Here is a 17,299-nt window from a genome sequence, read left to right as displayed (position 1 = left end):
TTAATGAAACTTTCAATTGCAATCAAGCGCCCTCTCAATTTTTCTCTCAATGAATTCATCGCGCAGCAGTCCCAGCTAAGTGCCGGCTCCCATAAATCAGCGTCCCGCCGACCGCAGCCCAACCGGCCGACCATGACAGACACACGTACACGATGTACGTACGTACACCGCGATACAGTCCTCTCCGTCCGTCTCTCGCTCTCACGTACCTACAGCACGCGGCGGCGTCTCGATATCGGCGTGCCGGCGTCGCTGACTCATTGGTCATCGGTGAATCAGAAGCACCGGTACTGCTGCACGGGGACACGATCCTCGGCCCGCGTGCACAGCCCACCCAGGCATACATGAGCCAGCGCCTCCTCACCTCTTGCACATCTGTGTGCGATATGAGCGCTACGCTAGTGTACGCAAGGATCTGTGAAATTCTAATGCTTACTTTTTTGCAAATATACCTTTTGCCTTCGTGATGCTGCTTTATTTGTCGATCGCAAGTCAGATCCTCCCCCCCCCCCCCCCCCCCCACCCATACTTTCGTTGTAAACATATCTAGCGTGTGTACCTTGACCACAGATGCATGGTACATATTGAATCGTGACCTGCGAAATTCGTCGCTTACTGCTACGACATCGTCGAACTCACACTCCGCGAGAGAAAAAACTCACAGCTTGGAAAGAGATGATACTTCTGTTTTTCTTTCTTTCTTTCTTTCTTTCTTCAAAACGATCATCTAAGGACTATCCCAGAATGATATTCAGCGCAAGGAATGCGAATCGAATCGAATGACCTAGATCCTTCTTTTTCCCAGTGAAGACAAATTGCACCGCGAGGAGCGCATACCCAGAAATAATTCAAAGATCCTTACCGAGGGATGAACCTGCTGTGTGCCACATCGCGTCACAGAGGGCTTTGCCCGGGGGGCGCTGTTTTTCGACTCATCTCGCGCTTCGTGTGAACGCAGCGCCCGGAATTTCTCGCCGCCACGGCGGAGAGATGCGCTTCTGGTCTTCCCATTACGCCTCGTGCGCTATGTTTACTTTGACGCCAAGCAGGATGCAGCGCCGCATCGGGGAGGGAGAGGCCCCGTCCGGGCTTCTTTTCTTTTGATTTCGAATGCTTCCCGCGTGACGCACTTGCGTCTGCTTGGGTGCGCAGGAAGCGACTTGTTGATTCTTTATTTTGGACGGGATCGGAGCCGAGGATATAATTCTCAGATTAGAACTCGCCTTCGTTCTCCGTGCCTTTAATGCTAAAATTGGAGCTGCGATGCCTCCGAACATGTCTAAAAGTTTACCTGGTGAAAAGAGTTTCTCATTGAAGGCTTCTCTGGGCATTCCTGTTATTGCCCTACGTCAGTTTGATGAATTTATTCCCAATAGGTCTCCTCCCAAGGAACTTGCCTTCCCACAGGTATGTAAAGCGTCGAGATTTGACGCTAGCTCTCCGCCCAAATGCATCCGAACCACACGGTTTCCGAACAATGTAAGATCCCGAAAGAAGAAAAAAAACCTGTTGGCGTCCCCAATGAGAGCGTCCTATCCTCACCGATCTTCCAAATTCCGGCTACTCGGCACTCGGCAATCGATCTCTCTTTGTCAACTCCTCAGCGTCCGCGCGGAGAGAGGAAAAAAGGAGAAGTAAAGGAAAGCGTCTTATCAGCTGTGCATATAAGCTAGCCTTCTCCCTCACCGCCTGGAAGTGCCCCCTCTCCGGCGCGCTTCGCCGTCTCGCTGGGGCCCAAGAGCCGAGCGCCGAGCCGCGCACTCACACACTCGACTAACACGCGCGCGGCCAGTCGGAACGTCCGTCGTATTGCGGCGTGCAGTTTTTTGAATCTATCGCAGGTGTCGGCGGCAGTGGTGTTGCTGTTGTTGTTGTTGTTGTTGTTGTCGTTGTTGTCGTTTGCTTTGTTTTCGAAAACGAGTGCCACACAGAGGGACAAGGTGCCGTCACCCGGGCGCATCGATAACGGCGGGTTGCTGCTCCACTCGTCCTGGGACGACGAGTGCAGCGACGACACCGACTCCGCCAGCATGGTTCACATGAGCTACGCGCAATGGGCGTGCTTGCCCAGTACCTACCGCAACAAGGTCCGTATGTCGCGTGCATCGCACTCTTTCCTCTGTCTCTTGCTGCGAGTGGAATGACCGTGCCATCACATCAGTTCTTTGACGCTCATTTACGCTTGAGTTGGCGAAAAAGAAAATACTTCTCTCTCTCTCTCTCTCTCTCTCTCTCCAACGCTTTCGCTTACCACGGTAGAACCGGGCGCTCCTCGTTAATATTCAAAATCCAATAGAATACTCGATGCGATTGGTGGAAATGGATTCAATGGATATTGATTTGGCGTTTCGTTAACAAATCAGAAAATCTAGTGTGAGCGACGTAGTGTTTTTACGAGTTCAGTTGATATATGGAAATGCGATTTTTATCGATTGTCATTAGGTCGATTTAGAGCACAGGGTGGAAGCAACCTTAATAAAAGAAATAATAAATTTATAGAAATGAATGACCGATGGAAGGCGTAAAAGCTGCGTCGACTCTCGCGTTTAAAAGAAAAACTGAAATCTCCGTTCACTGCTTGCGTTGCGTTTTCACGATCGCCTCGGCCGCGCGTACGCGCGCGCGCGACTGTTCAGTCTTGCTATATTAGCCCCCGGAGGTGGCTGCGCCGTGGCATTTCTTCGTTGCAGGACTGCGCGTCGACTTCCGGCAGGCCAGCCGCCGTTCAATAAGCGCGCGCACTTGAGGCTTCATTGGCGTGAGTCGCTGCGTGCGAGAGGGATTCAAACGAGTCCTAGGAAAGAAGGCCTCCCTTTGATTATAGACGCAGCCATGCGAAATAAGCACGCGCGGTTCAGCTTCAAAGGTCGAGACGCCTCCGGCCAATTTTTACGAAGGAGAGAGTGTTTAGCATGCGCGAAAGGGGAAAAGAAGTTAATTCATTCTTTACCAGTGGTCGGAGATTCGACGCGGTTTTTTTCGATAAATTGGTTTTGCTAAAATATAAGAGAAGATTCTCTTCAGAATTTTATTTTAATTTCTTTTTACACACTTTATTAATGGTATTATCAAGAAGCGCAAACCAATGTCGAAAGAAGCGAGTTGAGTATGTCGAGTTAGAGGCAGTGAATTAGTAAAATTGAAGCTCGATGGAGGCGGCATTCAATAAGATTTAAAACGACGTTCCGCCAATCAATCAAATCCGATTCGACTCCGATACCTAATTCGTTTGCATACGTTAGGAAATCAATCTGTGACCGAGTTTCCGACACGCGTATACGCTCCACGAGTGCGAGCGATGAAAAAAGGCGCAGGATCACTGCGCCGTCCCAATTGACGCGATGAGAAAAATGCGAGGTGTTACGAAACAATGGTAATCGAAGGCGCCGGCGCTCCTTTGCGCGGGTGACCGGCATTTTTTTTTCCCCTCTATTTTCCTCGGCAGATATCTCATTACGCCAAAGGTCGATCGTCGATGAATAATTGGATCAAGTGCATGCGCCAACGAGGGGGACGACGCTGTCTCGATTACCTGCACCACTTTTGACGCAATCGATACTCGAGATGCCAGCCTGCCGCGCCCCTACGACCAAAGGTGATTCGGGTGGCTGATAGGACATCTCTTTTTCTTCATTACTATCGAGTTTATCGCTCAAAACTATCTCTTATGTAGTTGTAGGAGAAGACACTGCTCTCGTAAAATCATCTAATAAAATCTGGCATTTTTAATGGATTTTTTTATCTGATCTGTGTGCGGTTCGCCGAAGAGACCAAATAAAAAGAAATCACCCAATAAATATAATGACTCTCGACGAGAACAGATGAGGCTTGTAATAATGAATTCGCAAACTTTGCTCGCCTAACTATGTATTACTAATTTTCCGTTGCAATTTACTCTCGAAAAGTGCTGCGCACAATTTGTAAACTATGCGAGCAATGCAAGTTAATATTAATTTTCCCGACGCAAGCGTTGCGAGCGCGTATGTACGTGCTATCGGAAGTGCTCGCGTAACTTCAACTGTATTTCGAAAATTCGTCAAATCGAACGCAGAGGGCCAGATCAAATGCAATTCACGCGGAATGCGCGCCGCAGCAATAGAAACATTGCAGTTTTCCACCGTACTAGCCATACTTGCCGAAATTGCGGAACCCACGGGTAAACGATAAGCCATAGCGATAGATACTTTTTGCGGAAAAACATGCGGGTCGCGGCGCTCGATTTTTGCGCATCGAGGCTTCGCCTATAATTGATTCTCAATCGTATGCACGTTGTTCGATCGCTTCATGAGAAAGATCACCACGCGACGTGCTCGTGCAGAACGGAAATTATTTGCGGGTGCTTTTTATGTTTTTTCTTTAATTTTTTTTTTCGGGTGTATCGCACAATTAGCGAGAAAGTCTCGGGCTCGTCAGAACTGATAAACTCGTAGCGACTAATTGGATTGGCAGTTCTCCGAAGGTTTTTTCAATCTGATAACTAGGTCGCGCGCATCTTATTAGCCTCCGTCGCCTACCACCGCGGCTGTGCTTTGGAACAACATCGCGACTGTTGCCACAACATAATACATTCTACTATTCAAATATTAGCGGTTGACTGTCATTGTTCCCACACTGAGTGTGGACTAAGTGTTAGCTTCCCCATTGCTGTCGACTCAATTTAATTTCTTAGCATAATACCCGACATTCAGAATGTACACAAAGAGAGTGAGTGAGAGAGAGAGAGAGAGAGAGAGAGAGAGAGAGAGAGAGAGAGAGAGAGAGAAACTGAAGTTCCCTGAGGGGATATATAAACACGTCGCGGCAGATTGGCCAAAACGGTGCCCCAGACACTTCGAAAACTCGACCAATCGACGCCGGCCCATGCCTGAGACACTGTAATAACAAGTTATTACCATTACGTCACGACGACGACAACGACGACGACTACACCGGGAAAAGTGAAAGCGGACGTCCCGAATGCAGATGATTCGCCTACATATGCGTATTTGCGCCGTATTCGTGGTTCACTCGACTTATAGCTGCAGCAAACAAAAGCATTCTCACGGAGTTCCCAGCCGCTACCGGCGCCGCGAGCGAATCGGACCGATTGCGTCAGGATCGCATTCGCGCAATTGACAAGCTGCGTGCGCGTGTGTATTGCCAATGTTACGAAACACCTGCGTACCTCGCGCGCCTGTCGGGGCTTTGTTTGCACCGTCCTGCCGCTTTGCCGGAGCATTTTTAATAAGTGAGCGCGAAGGAACGAGGAAGCTCGTAATTAAAGTTTCAAGGAAGCCCCTCGCTAAATGCCCAATATATTTAAGATTCTTGTTATTCAAACGGTAGAAAGTGTAGGTTACAATTTTTCTTGCTTTTCCCGCGTGAAAGTAAAATTCCATCCTGCGCACGGGCGCAGGTTTCACTGGAACCGACCCATTACCGCCATTCTTTTGTTCCGTTTTGCTGCCGAGGGAAAGAAGTACTAATAACGCGCGGCAGATAAAGCAGGTAAAGTCATAACGACGCGAAGGCTGAAAAAGTATAGATCAGAGTTGCCGCTCTCGCATGAACAAACGTGATTATACGCTAAGAGCGAATGCTGACTATCTCGATCCTTGGCCGTCGGTCGGCTATCGTCTTCTCGGGGCAAAGAGAATTCCGGTGACCAAGAATTTTCCGACTTCACGTTGGAAAATGATCTTCGCCGTCGGCTGTCAGCTGGATAAAAATGAAATTTTTCGACGTCGCATCGAGGCTGCAGTTGTACTTTTCGCTTCGAAAAACCCAATTAAGCAGCCTCGATGAAGGCGCGGCGATGAGCTTGACTCGCGCATGAAAATGAAAAGAGCGTGCCTGTCGGCCATTAGCCGTGGCAATCATAGCTAATTAAACCGCGCGGCTCCGTGCGTCACTCGCGCCTCGATGACGCGTCGATTGATCGCGAGCGCCTCGACAACTCGCATCCTCCACGCTGGACCGGCGGGAATTCGGTAAAAGTGAAGTCGAGCCAAAAATAATGCGGCATATTGTGCAAGCGCACGCCGGCAGTTGGGTCGCGTCGATAAGGATAGAACTGGTGTTCTCGCGCGAAAAGGCCGTATTCGACGTGAACGAGTCAGATAATTCGTCGAGCACCTGAAAAGGGCAGCCAATGCGTAGAAAGTGGCCGAATCCGCATGAATTATACGAAAAAGTTATTCCTGCCGCGGGTATATCAGCAGCGGTCATCATTACGGGGCACTGCCCATAACAAAAGCCAGCAATTCTCATCTGCATATAAGAAACGATAATTCGGGAGGGCATTTCCGAGTGGTTGTTTTCTCGATAAAACAGCAGAGAGTAAAGAGCAAAACGAAAGAAGGGACGAGTGGCTGCGGCGAGAAGTCGATCGGTCGCCTCGATAGAGTCGAGCACACGGCAGAGCAGAGAGAGAGAGAGAGAGAGAGAGAGAGAGAGAGAGAGAGAGAGAGCTCTCGCGAATTGAATTCAGCCAGGCGCGGAGAGTCGTATATGCCGCGCGCGCTCGTACCCTTGCTATATTGGATTTCCGTAACCCGTGCGTCGCTCCTTAAAAATTGATTTTAAACATAGGCTTTTAACGCCGCGAGCGCTTCTGCTGCCTGCCTGGCTTGTTATTGATTTTCCCTTATTTGAAGGCCTCGTGAAACCGCGTTAAAAGTCAACATTGGCGCGCGCACAATGCACAACTCCGCCGCGTACGAGCAGTGCCGCTCATAAAAAATTAGCGATTTTACAGCTTTAATTGGGAACCGAGGCGAATGAGAAAGTCGCGAGGAGATGGCGTTTCGTCAGGAGCGGCGGTCCCGCGTGAACCCCTGAAAGCCCCCAAGGAAGCATTTAATCCCAGCTGCCAAGGTATACGCAGCTAATAAAATGTAAAAAAAAAAAAGAAGAGGAGGAGGGTTCCATCTTGAACTTGTTGCATCTAATAAAGCGTATCGACCGGCGCGGCGCTTAACGCGCGCGCGCACGGCATGAAATCCGCAGCACGAAACTCGTTAAAATGCATATTTCCCTCGTGCGCGCGGGCCGCTCTTCATTACGCAACGCGCCAACGGGATAAGCCGCTGAAAGGAAAAGAGAGAAAAAGATAAAAGAAGTACATCTCCTGTCGCTTCGCCATTAGCATAAAGCTATGCCCGCACGTATACGGGCGCGCGCGCGACCGAGCCCGAGACTGATTGAGCTCTCGAGGATTTTTCTCGACTCGACGCCGCGCGACATAGACGCCGGTATAATTCACCGCCTATAGCGCTCGATGCGACTGATTTGAGATCTCCTCGGGGAACGACTCTGCTCGCGCTCCGATCGCGTCCCTTCCTTCTTGCCTCTTACCGTTCGTCCGCTCGCTGCCCCGCGCGTGCAAATTGTTCTCTTCCCGTCGCGCTTATCGATGCGAATGTCCCTCGTGTCGCGGCTCGGCCTCGGCCAGCCTTCGAAATATTTACGCCGCTGCGATAACCGTGATCCGCGAGTGCCGCAACGGCCTCGCCCCATCTTCACGGGCGAAGGCGGCGTGGCCCGCGGAGCACAGCGCCGAGACAACTGCTATTAGCATTCGAAGAACCTCGGAGCGTCGCGCGTATACGCGCATTTCCATGAGAATGTCCGCGCGTAGCGCGTGTAGCGCGTGTTTTCCTGGAAGCGCACAATGCGTCGCCCGGTACGCGCACATATGCCGCGGCCGTGGCGCGCGCGCGATCGCCCGCAAATGAGGGAAAAGACGCCGCTCCGTTACTTGACGCGCGCCATTATCGCCATTCTAATTCCGATCGCGCCTCTCCCCGCGACCAAAGCTTCGCACTCGCCCAGCCAGATCGAAGATAGCGCCTATGGATAATGACAGCGAGCATTGTCTCGGCGCTCTCTAGCCGCATAGCTGCGATCGTCGCGCATTCTTAACGGGGCTCCTTTTCGGCTTGTCCAAAAGCAAGGCGAGCCTGCAACTCCGCGGCTGTACCTCCCAATTTATCGACCTTGATAACGTCACGCCAAGTTCGAAAGGTAGTCGATTAATTTGCAGGCCTGTTTACGCAGGCTATGCTAATAAACAGGGTCGTGACCTATAATCCAGCTCGCGACTATTACACATCCGCGTTTGATGGTCATACCGTGGTAACACTCGGGGAATGCCGATAGTACCATCGATCGCTTTGCCCGTTGGATTTTCGTACGGTGTAGTTTTGCGCGCCAGTGCCCACAATGAGACAATAAATTTCATGATTGACAGCCGCTGCCTATGCACGTGTTCCACGTTGTCGACTACTACATGTTTTGACAATGGTATAAATTTGAATTATTTATTGCAGTTTTAGGCGACTTGCTGCGCGCCAAAGATGCAATAATTTCTGGCTGAATTAGGATCTCTTTCTTTTCCATGTGTCCGAAGAGACAATGCGCTCCTAAGCCACAGAGTTGCTACAGGCTTGTACTGGCTCACACGTGGCATGATTTACGGCACGCCTGGCATCATATAAATCGGTTTTCTACTTCAGCTGTCCTCTAGATTTACCTCGCGACAACGAGATTTCAAAACAAATTAACGATATCTTCTACACTGTAAATACATACGCAAAGCAGATCTGTTTTATCCTTTCGAATCCAAGCGGAGTTACGCCACACACACATCGAAATTAATCATTTATAATATCAGCGTCACAACGTTGAGTTTTCAGTTGTAATGGACGAAATAATCGAACGCCGCGTTTGCACGCGATTAGTCGTTCGGAATGAATCGGCTTGAGATGAAAAAACGCAGGGCGACATCGTTGTCGCAGCAGAATGACGTTCTAGTCGGACGTCACTCGTCGACGATCTAAAGACGGAGGCGCGCACGGAATCGCGCGATCTAATATTGTCCTAGTGGCCGTTCACTCTCTTGCAAGAGTCAGAGAGAGAGAGAGAGAGAGAGAGAGAGAGAGAGAGAGCGCTCTCTTTCGGCTCTTCTTCGCGCCAAGAGAACAAGTTTGTAGTTTGCGGCCGAGCGCCGGTCTGTCGCTGTGCGACAAAACATCGCAGCGGAAGCGTGTGCAAACGCATGTGAGTGTGTAGCGCCGAGACCGAAGCTGCCCTCCGCTGAGTGGCGCGAGTATGGAGGCGCACACGGACGAAGGTCAAGGGTGAGTGAGCTCGAGGAACCATGGGAAAGTTCGCTTGTTTGCTTGATGTGCCGCGAAGCCGCCCAACTGCCTGGACCCGCATTTGTTACCTCTCAGCGGCGTGGCGCTCCATCTTTTCATTCGGATTGCAAGTTGAAACTTCGATAGTTACAGTTTCGACAGCAAAACAAATATATCTCGTCTTCGTTTTACTTTGCACACTTGCATAAATACATGGTCGATGGATACTAATTCTGTAACTTTCATTTTCCTTCGGCGCCCTTTTACTTTGCGTTTCTTTTATTTTAAAATAAACCCAAAGCTAAAATAAATGTTCCGTATTGTGTATGTGTGCTGAATGTCTTTTTTTTTTAAAAGGTCGGGTCGCTGTTTTTCGAAAAAAAAATATGACGACGTATTTTGTGAAAGTTTTGAGGAAGAGTGTTTTTGGCGATAAGAAAAAACAGATTAATAATTTCTAGACGAAAAAAATGCAGTAAGTAAGAGATTGTTCTCTAACACTCTAAGCAGAACGAAGACAAAATATATAATAAAAATGAGTTGTTTACAATGGCGGAACTCAGTGCGAGAGAGACACAAAGCAAAATTGAAAATTCGCAAAGAAAGCGTAACAAACGAACGCAGTATCCGCACGGCATACTCCACTTTCATCTTGCAGCATTAATAAGCATAGCGCTGGAATTATTCAGAAGCCATTTTGGGCGACCCTTGAGAGCCGCCTCGACACTTCAAAAGAGCAGACGCTGCACGCTGTATCGCAAGAACAACTAAAATCGGAAGTGACGAAAATACAAGCTTTTGAATATCTCCTGACATCAGCCAGCCGAAATATATACGCAGCGGCCACTTTATTTTCGCTCGTTACGCAATCAACAAAGCGTATCCAGCGCGGCCGCGAATATAAAACACGCGCACGCACGCGCGCGCCCGGCAAAGTGCACGCGACTGCGAAATCTGGCGAGGGGGTGTGCGCGCGTGTGTGCGAGGGAAACGCGAGACGAGATAACGCGAGAGTGAAAGAGTTAGCGCGCGCGCGCGCGAGCCGCCGCCTCGCCAGAGCCGAGCCGCGTGCGGCTATTTTTAAATAGCCGGCGGTAGCATAGCCTCGCGAGACCTGCGCCTTGCCTCGCCTCAGCTCCGTTCGTCGCCGCGAACTTGGCGGTGATTTACGCGGGATCGATCGATTAAAGCTGCTTCTCTCCGGCAGCGTTTTTGTTACTGCGCCCGATCTTGAGTTACGACTTCACTTCGCTCGATTGCCGCTAGTTTTGTCCCGCGGCCGGCTCGCACGCGCGCGCGCCCCGATACGCTCGCAGTTTATTCGAATACCGGCAGCTCTCGGGCGCCGAGTGCGAAGAGTAATTGATCGTCGCGAAACTGCTTCTGCGAAACGACTCCCGGGGCTGATTGGCATGCACGCACACACACATATGTCGATGCGCGAAATGTATATGCTAATCGACCTGATGCGAAATTTCGACTGAGCCACAATGGGGCGAAAATAAAGTTACCGAGCAGTGACCCAATTGACATGCCCGACTCGTGTCCCGAGCGTGTGGCGTCGCTCTGCGCGCGAGTCAGTCGATGTTCTTGAAATTTCCAACAGCACTTCGCCATTCACTTGGCTCTGACGTTTAGCATTGACCTCGCGCTGCCACGCCGCGCGCCGAACCACGTCACGACCGAATCTCACAGTCTATTTGCAACTCGTTAAATAATGCATCAACGACCAAAACTTTCTTTTCGCTTTCGTTTCTTTATCCTCCCTCTCGTCGTCAAATCGAATGCCCGTCTACTAATTAGACTTTCCCACGCGATCATCTCTTAGATCTACGGCTGAATCGGCAATTTATTTCGTGTACACTCGATTCAATTTACGAAGGCGCGCGAGTAAAAGTCGAGACTCGCTAAAATTAGACACGCTCAATTAAGCGGGCTTGCGTTATTATTATTGAAATTTATTGCCCGACAGTCGCCGGCGAAACCCACGTGGCCGTATACCGCGCCTAATGAGTCGAAAAATTCATCTCTGTGATCTGCCATTAAAGCGTACGCTCGAAATTACCGTTCGCCTGAAATTCATTCCGAGAAAATATGATGGCCCTTTGGCCGGAGTTGGAGTCAGCGGCGACAGTGTGGCAGTTACTAACCGACGGAACAAAGCAGCTCTGTGCACGCACGTGCGTGCGTTAGCGCCCTTTAATCAGCTGACTGCACTTTCGTGGCGCCCTCTCTCATTTTTTTTCAAGGTGCCTCTCGACTGCTTCGCATGCAACGCGGGAAGAAACGCGAGCGCGGAGCGCAGTGGATCGTTAAACGCATGCTTTTCGGGGGGAGAAAACCAGGCGGCGCACGGCATGAAAATCAATGGGTTGCGCAAGAGCACGCCACACGCTGATAACTACTCATTTTTTGCAACGTTACCGGTGACCCGAGCGGCATGGGAACGCTGTAACTAGACGCCCGGTTCATGCACTAAATGGGGATTATATAGTCGCGCCAGTGAGTTTCTTTCGCAATGCGCTTTCCATCGACGTTTTGTAATTACGAGCTCTGCCATTTATTGTTATAAACAGGCTGCCATTTCCTGCAATCGACAATCCCGCGTCGGGCCGCCATTCGAATCTTACAATTATTTATCACGGCGCGTTATTAATTTTGCAACAGCCACGTATCGTTAATACCTTCCCTCTATTGGCTGCGTAGTGTTTAATCTCAATTATTCGCGTGGCGATCGGCTCAAACTTTAGCCAACGAATTTCTCGCTGTGGGATTCTTTGTCGAGAGGAATGCACAGCGGTTGGAATTGAACTTTGCATCGTGCAGTTATCTCTTGGAATTTTATTCGCCAAGAGAACGAGAGAGAAATCCGGGCTTTAAATCAGCTACACACACACTATGGAATTCTAGTCCCGATTAAATGCTATCTCTCAACGCCTGATTTTAGCCATTCACAGGCAATCAATTTTTTCCTCCTCTCACTCGGTCTCTCTCTCTCTCTCTCTCTCTTTCTTTCATGCGTGCACGCATGCAAAACACTATCGAATTACCGCGCGCAGCAGCAGCAACGGCTACTGACGTAAGTTTTCAAAACAGGACTTTCCGCAAAGTCGAGTCTCTGGCATTCGTCGTGTAGCATTCATTTTCCCCTCCAGCGACAAGACTATTTGTCTCTGTGTTTTCGTTGTTTTGATAGCGAGGGGCGTGCTCCTGTCGTGTGGCGTAGCGTTTGAAATATCCACTGAGTGCCTCAACGATTGGCGAACGGTCGAGAGCTAACGAAAACTCCGAGTGCCCGCGAGCGCGCAAGTGTATCGGCGAAGAAGGGAGGAAGAGGAAGAAGAAGAAGTGGAGAGAAAAAAGAACAAGTGGCGAGCTGTATAAAAGTTTACTCGAGTCGGGTGCGCGACGGCGGCGGCGGTGGCGGCGGTGGCTGGCGGCAGCGTAGCTAATGGCGCGCGCGCGCGCAAACTTGGCTATTAATGCTGGCGTTCTTGCGAATAACAATTCTCACAGGCGCGGCGCAATCGTGGCGGGCAAAGCCGAACGTGAATTCTTAATGGCGCGCACGCCGCAGGAGAGAGTGAAAACAAGCGCAACGCGTTAAATACCGAGCGAGCCACTTCTCTCGGCGCTGGCCGCGACGAATAAAGTCGAGCTGACTAGGCGCTTCGAGGACTCGGACGATCGCTCGGTCATTGTCCGACGCAAGAGTGGCTTTGTGCGCGCGCGCCTTCGGTTTTCTTATATCGCGGCTCTCTTCGGGCTGCGGTCCACGTCCCCCCCCCCCCCCCATACTTTGCCGGTGCAGATCCTGTGGGTCAATCGACTAAAAGTTTGCCAGACGCGCGCACGTCCGTTCGCGAGCGTTTGATCGCATCACCGGGGCGTGCTCGGCTCCCTCTTGCGCTTCATCCTTAATCCAGTTTCAGTGGCGAATCTTCGGTGATAATTATCTTCGGGCGCAGAGCGTAATTGTCGCGTGCAATTGCCAGTTGCTGCTCTAATTATCGTGATTAAGCTCGTCGTGACTCGCAGAGATCTTAATTATGAGCCACAGATGCAATCGTAGCCGCCAACAAATGTTTAACCAGGTGCTTCACCGCTCCTCTCGCGGCTGAATTTCAATTGGTTGCTCGCGGTGCCGGGGCCGGGGTACAAGACAATCACTTGGTTTCGCGCAAGCTCGCGAGCGCGGACCATCCCGGCCAAGTTTTACCCGACCAAGTTTCGGCCGGATTTCCTCGTTAATGTGCATTTCCACGAGAGCGAGCGTTCCATCCGCCGACACATCGGTGAATTTCATCGATAGATCGGCCCGAGATTAAAGCCCTAGCGCTGAATGTTAACAAGTCGGCAGGAAGCGAGAAGCGAAAAAATATTCGGTCGCTCGTGTCTGCAAATGCCTGTGTACACGCCGAAATGCGCGCGAGCGAGCGGTGGGGGGGGGGGGGGGGGGGGGGGGGGGGGGGAGCGCGAATTCTCGTCACGTAGTGCGAATGCACCTTCGCGGAATCGTTCGATGTACGTTGCGTGTAGCCTCTCGCTCGCGCTATGCATTCTCCGCATGTGGCGGCGCAAATGTCGTTTTGGCCCTTTTCAAGCACGATTTCTCGACGTCTCTCCTCTTCCACTCCTATTTGCCACGTAAGTCCTGCGCGCACTTTCCGCTCCGACCGTTACTCTTCCATTTAGCATTGAAATGTCAATATTAATGCTCTTCGCGAAATCGATTTGCCGTCTGTCGCTCCATACGGAGGATGCTCTCGCCTCTCCGTTTTTTCTCGTTTCGTGCTTCGGCTAAATGCCCCCTTCTCCATCGATATTCGATAATGAGAAGCGAGCATTATCGCGTGAGCTTCCGGAAGAAAATGGGAAGCGAGCCGCAAGGCTAACGACGTTAATTGGGTGTCTGCGGAACCGCCGCTGATGCGGCACGTGAGCCATAGTCGACATGAGAAAACTAAACGATGCGAATTGGAGAAGACGGTGCCCCGATGCAGCCAGTCGATGAAACGAGAACCAGTATGAAAATGCCCTTCGGCGGAGACGCATAATCCGCGAGATAAGCAGGCACGGAGAACAAGGCGACTCGATTCCATTCGCCACGATGGGTGCGCGACGCGCTACGAGACGTCCGACGAAATATCGAGAAACGCGCGTGCGTGCGCTGTCGCGTGTGAATAGTGGATGAGTCGGCTCTCTCGCCCGGTTGCTTTCTAACCCGTCTGACGCATTTCTAATTGGCTGGCGCGATCGTTGGCCGCGCGCGGCTGCGGCACACAATAACGGGCAGCAGCCTCGAAGCCCGGACAGCTGGAGAGGCTCATTGATCGCTGCGGGCTCTTCGGCTCTCTTTCTCGAGGCTTCGTCTTGCTTTTCTCGGCAACTACTTTTTGATCTTCCGAAAGACAGCTGGCGCGCGCCGAGCCCTTTGTACGCGGATCTCCTCCCCCCCCCCCCCTCTCTCTCTCTCTATGCTCGATCATGCAGAATGCACAAGTATGCATGCGATGTGGGTGGATGATGAGACGCAAAGTCTAAATATTTGACTTTCCGCGCGATGCGCTACTGTGTGTACTGATGCGCGATACGCGCAACATCCGTGCGAATAAATTCACGGTTTTCTTCTTTTTCCATCCTATCTGTCTTCCCTTTCATCTCGACTACATTTCATCGTTCCACATTTTACGCGCTGAATGTGTGATTTTTCGTGATCAACGAAAATTATTCATTGGTTTTTCGCGGCGCGAAGGAAGACCGTGCGAGAGAGATTTGTTGTTGGAGGCGTGAACGAGAGTGGGTCAATTAAAAAAGCTCGCGGGCTTTTTCATTGAATCGCATTTTATTATCGACGCGCTGTTTTTCGCTCAACGAGTGCTCGTCCCACTGGGATTATCACGGATTTCGCCGACGCGTATTGGCAACTTTTATTGGAAATGGCGCTCGCGTTCGCGACATTTTCGCTCGCGAGATAGAGACTCTCTTTTCTACTCCCTCCCCTTTCTGCTCGATTCACGTGCTTGCTTTGTGCTGCTTTAGCGGGGTCTTTGCGCTTTCAGTTGCTCACTGAAGGGGTAGATAAACGTTTTTCTGCAATTTTTCAAAGGAATAGATATGAGCTTTTTAAAATAAAATTTGCATGTTGCGCCTCATTGTGTTCGAGTAGTACGTGGAATTTTTAATCCAAATGAAAGCTTCATTGTCAATCGCACCTACAAACTTTGAATAACTTCTCTTAATATTTTGCAGTAAATTATAATTATAATTAATTATAATATTATTCAAGTTTCTATCGGACAAAGCACGGCTTGAATCGCTGAACGTGAAGCCCCGTCGCACACAAGTTATTCAAATTGTTTGGTTAAAATATAGTACTAGATATCGTTTACTTAACGATAACAAATGCCCTTTCAGCAAGCCCGACGTCTGTTCGACTTTAGCGAATGATTTATTTTATGCACGACGAAGAAGATGAGAAAAAAAAGCCCACGGTGACTTTTTATCAAGGCTCACTCAGGAGCTTTGTAAAACATTGTCGCGTGACCCCTCATCGACGGGCGAGCGGCAATGTGTAGTCAAGTAAAAACTGCCGAGCGCTTCTCTGAGTTATTTTTCATGTCGCGCAACGCGCTGAAAAGAGCTCGGTTGTACCTCCCGGCGCGTCTTCATTCCTGCATTGAAATATGACTGGACTGTCGCTCGATTACCCCCACGCGAATTTTCCATTTTCACTCGCGAAAACAAAGAGAAGACCGGATAGAGAGAGAGAGAGAGAGAGTACGAAAGTGAGATAGATAAGTAGGAAGCTCGTGATATTAGCTTCTAGTCGAGCGGGAACATCGATCGCACTGCAAAAAGGACTACCTTACTACCCTTGTACTACCCTAATGGGTCTAATGGCACTCTTCGTTGCTTTTATCGGATTTGGTTGGTGCTCTATTCTTTTTTCCCGTAAATTTCATTCGTAGTCTCGTCGGGCCAATTGAAAAAAAAATGTTCGCGCTTCTTTGTACGAAATGTCACTCACTACCTCTCAATAAATAATTTTCAACTTTATACCGCGTATATTGTCGAATTTCTCGTTATCATCTCGCTTATATAAGCGTAAACTCAGCATATTTTTATTGGCTTTGAGAAGCATTCGAGCGCACTAGCTATTTTGAATTTCATATTTTACAAGTTTTCTCGCGTAAGTCTTTTAAAATTCAAGTCGAAGCTCTCACGTCTCTCTCTCTCTCTCTCTCTCTCTCTCTCTTTCTCTCCCTTATAGTCTCCAGAAGGTAGGAAATTGCGCTGCCTAAATTGACTGAGAATAATAAAACCTGTGATTTTATTATTTTTCGATTTTTCCTTTGTTCAATAACTATTTTCTACCCTTGTTAGTCACAGTGTAAGATAAAGTAAGTTTTGTCAACATTTCTTTATAAACTTTTTTCGCTCGGTACACTAACATATTCAAGTTGTCGTAGCTTTCACATATCGAACGACTTTGCTTGCCGAGTTCAATTAGTTGTTCCGCTGCATGATCGTTTTGATCGTTCAAGGCTTTGAGTTAATAAAACGTCGATTAATCGAGCAGAGAAAAAAGCCCGTAGCCTTATCGAACGACGACTCGGGCAAACAAACGGTAAAATCACTCAGGTTTTGGCACGAGACCAGATAAGAAAGTCAATCGAACAGACAGACAGGCGAGTAGCAGCGAGCAAGCAGCATTGGACGCAGGTGTATAGGTGTGCGCGCGCGAGGTCAGAACTTGCGCGCGTCTCGCGCAAGCAACCCCGCGGCGAGCGAGCAAGCGTAGTCAGTCTGTCGCGCCCCGGCTACTAAGGATGTGCGCTGCTGGCACTGCCACCGCTTATAGCTGCACCCGTGTCTTTACCTGTGTGTGCCCGCGTGCCGATGAATATGCTAGCGGCTAGTGCTGAGCGCGACCAAGGTTTTGCTCTCCTTTCTTATCTTTTGATAAGAATTATTGGAAACAACAGCAATCGGAAATCGCCCGTGGGTGGAGCTTCAATACGGCCGGCTAACTTCTTAATATCCAGAGGCTAAACTTTGGCCATTGGCAAACAAGTAAACTCCCTTGCTAACACTTCCCCAGGCGAATTCGAAGAAAGTACGACGAAACTTCGGCTGCCGGGCTACGCACGTTTTCTAGAGCTCTCAGTGTCGGATCG

The 17,299-nt window shown here is 49.8% G+C and overlaps 1 protein-coding gene across 1 annotated transcript in view; it reads left to right on the top strand.

The window, feature by feature from the left end:
* The window catches only part of LOC131668815 (uncharacterized), a 43,015-nt gene that overhangs the window by 21,539 nt on the left and 4,177 nt on the right, over positions 1–17,299 (top strand). Inside the window, exon 3 of the mRNA XM_058943259.1 lies at positions 1,932–2,087. Within this exon, the coding sequence (XP_058799242.1) occupies positions 1,932–2,087 (156 nt within the window). The remainder of the gene's footprint in view (positions 1–1,931; positions 2,088–17,299) is intronic.

Source organism: Phymastichus coffea, unplaced genomic scaffold, assembly GCF_024137745.1.
Source record: "Phymastichus coffea isolate CEN01 unplaced genomic scaffold, Cenicafe_Pcof_1.1 PCOF00084, whole genome shotgun sequence".
NCBI lineage: Eukaryota > Metazoa > Arthropoda > Insecta > Hymenoptera > Eulophidae > Phymastichus > Phymastichus coffea.
Note: the sequence above shows the minus strand (reverse complement) of the source record. Positions and strands in the feature narration are given on the sequence as shown.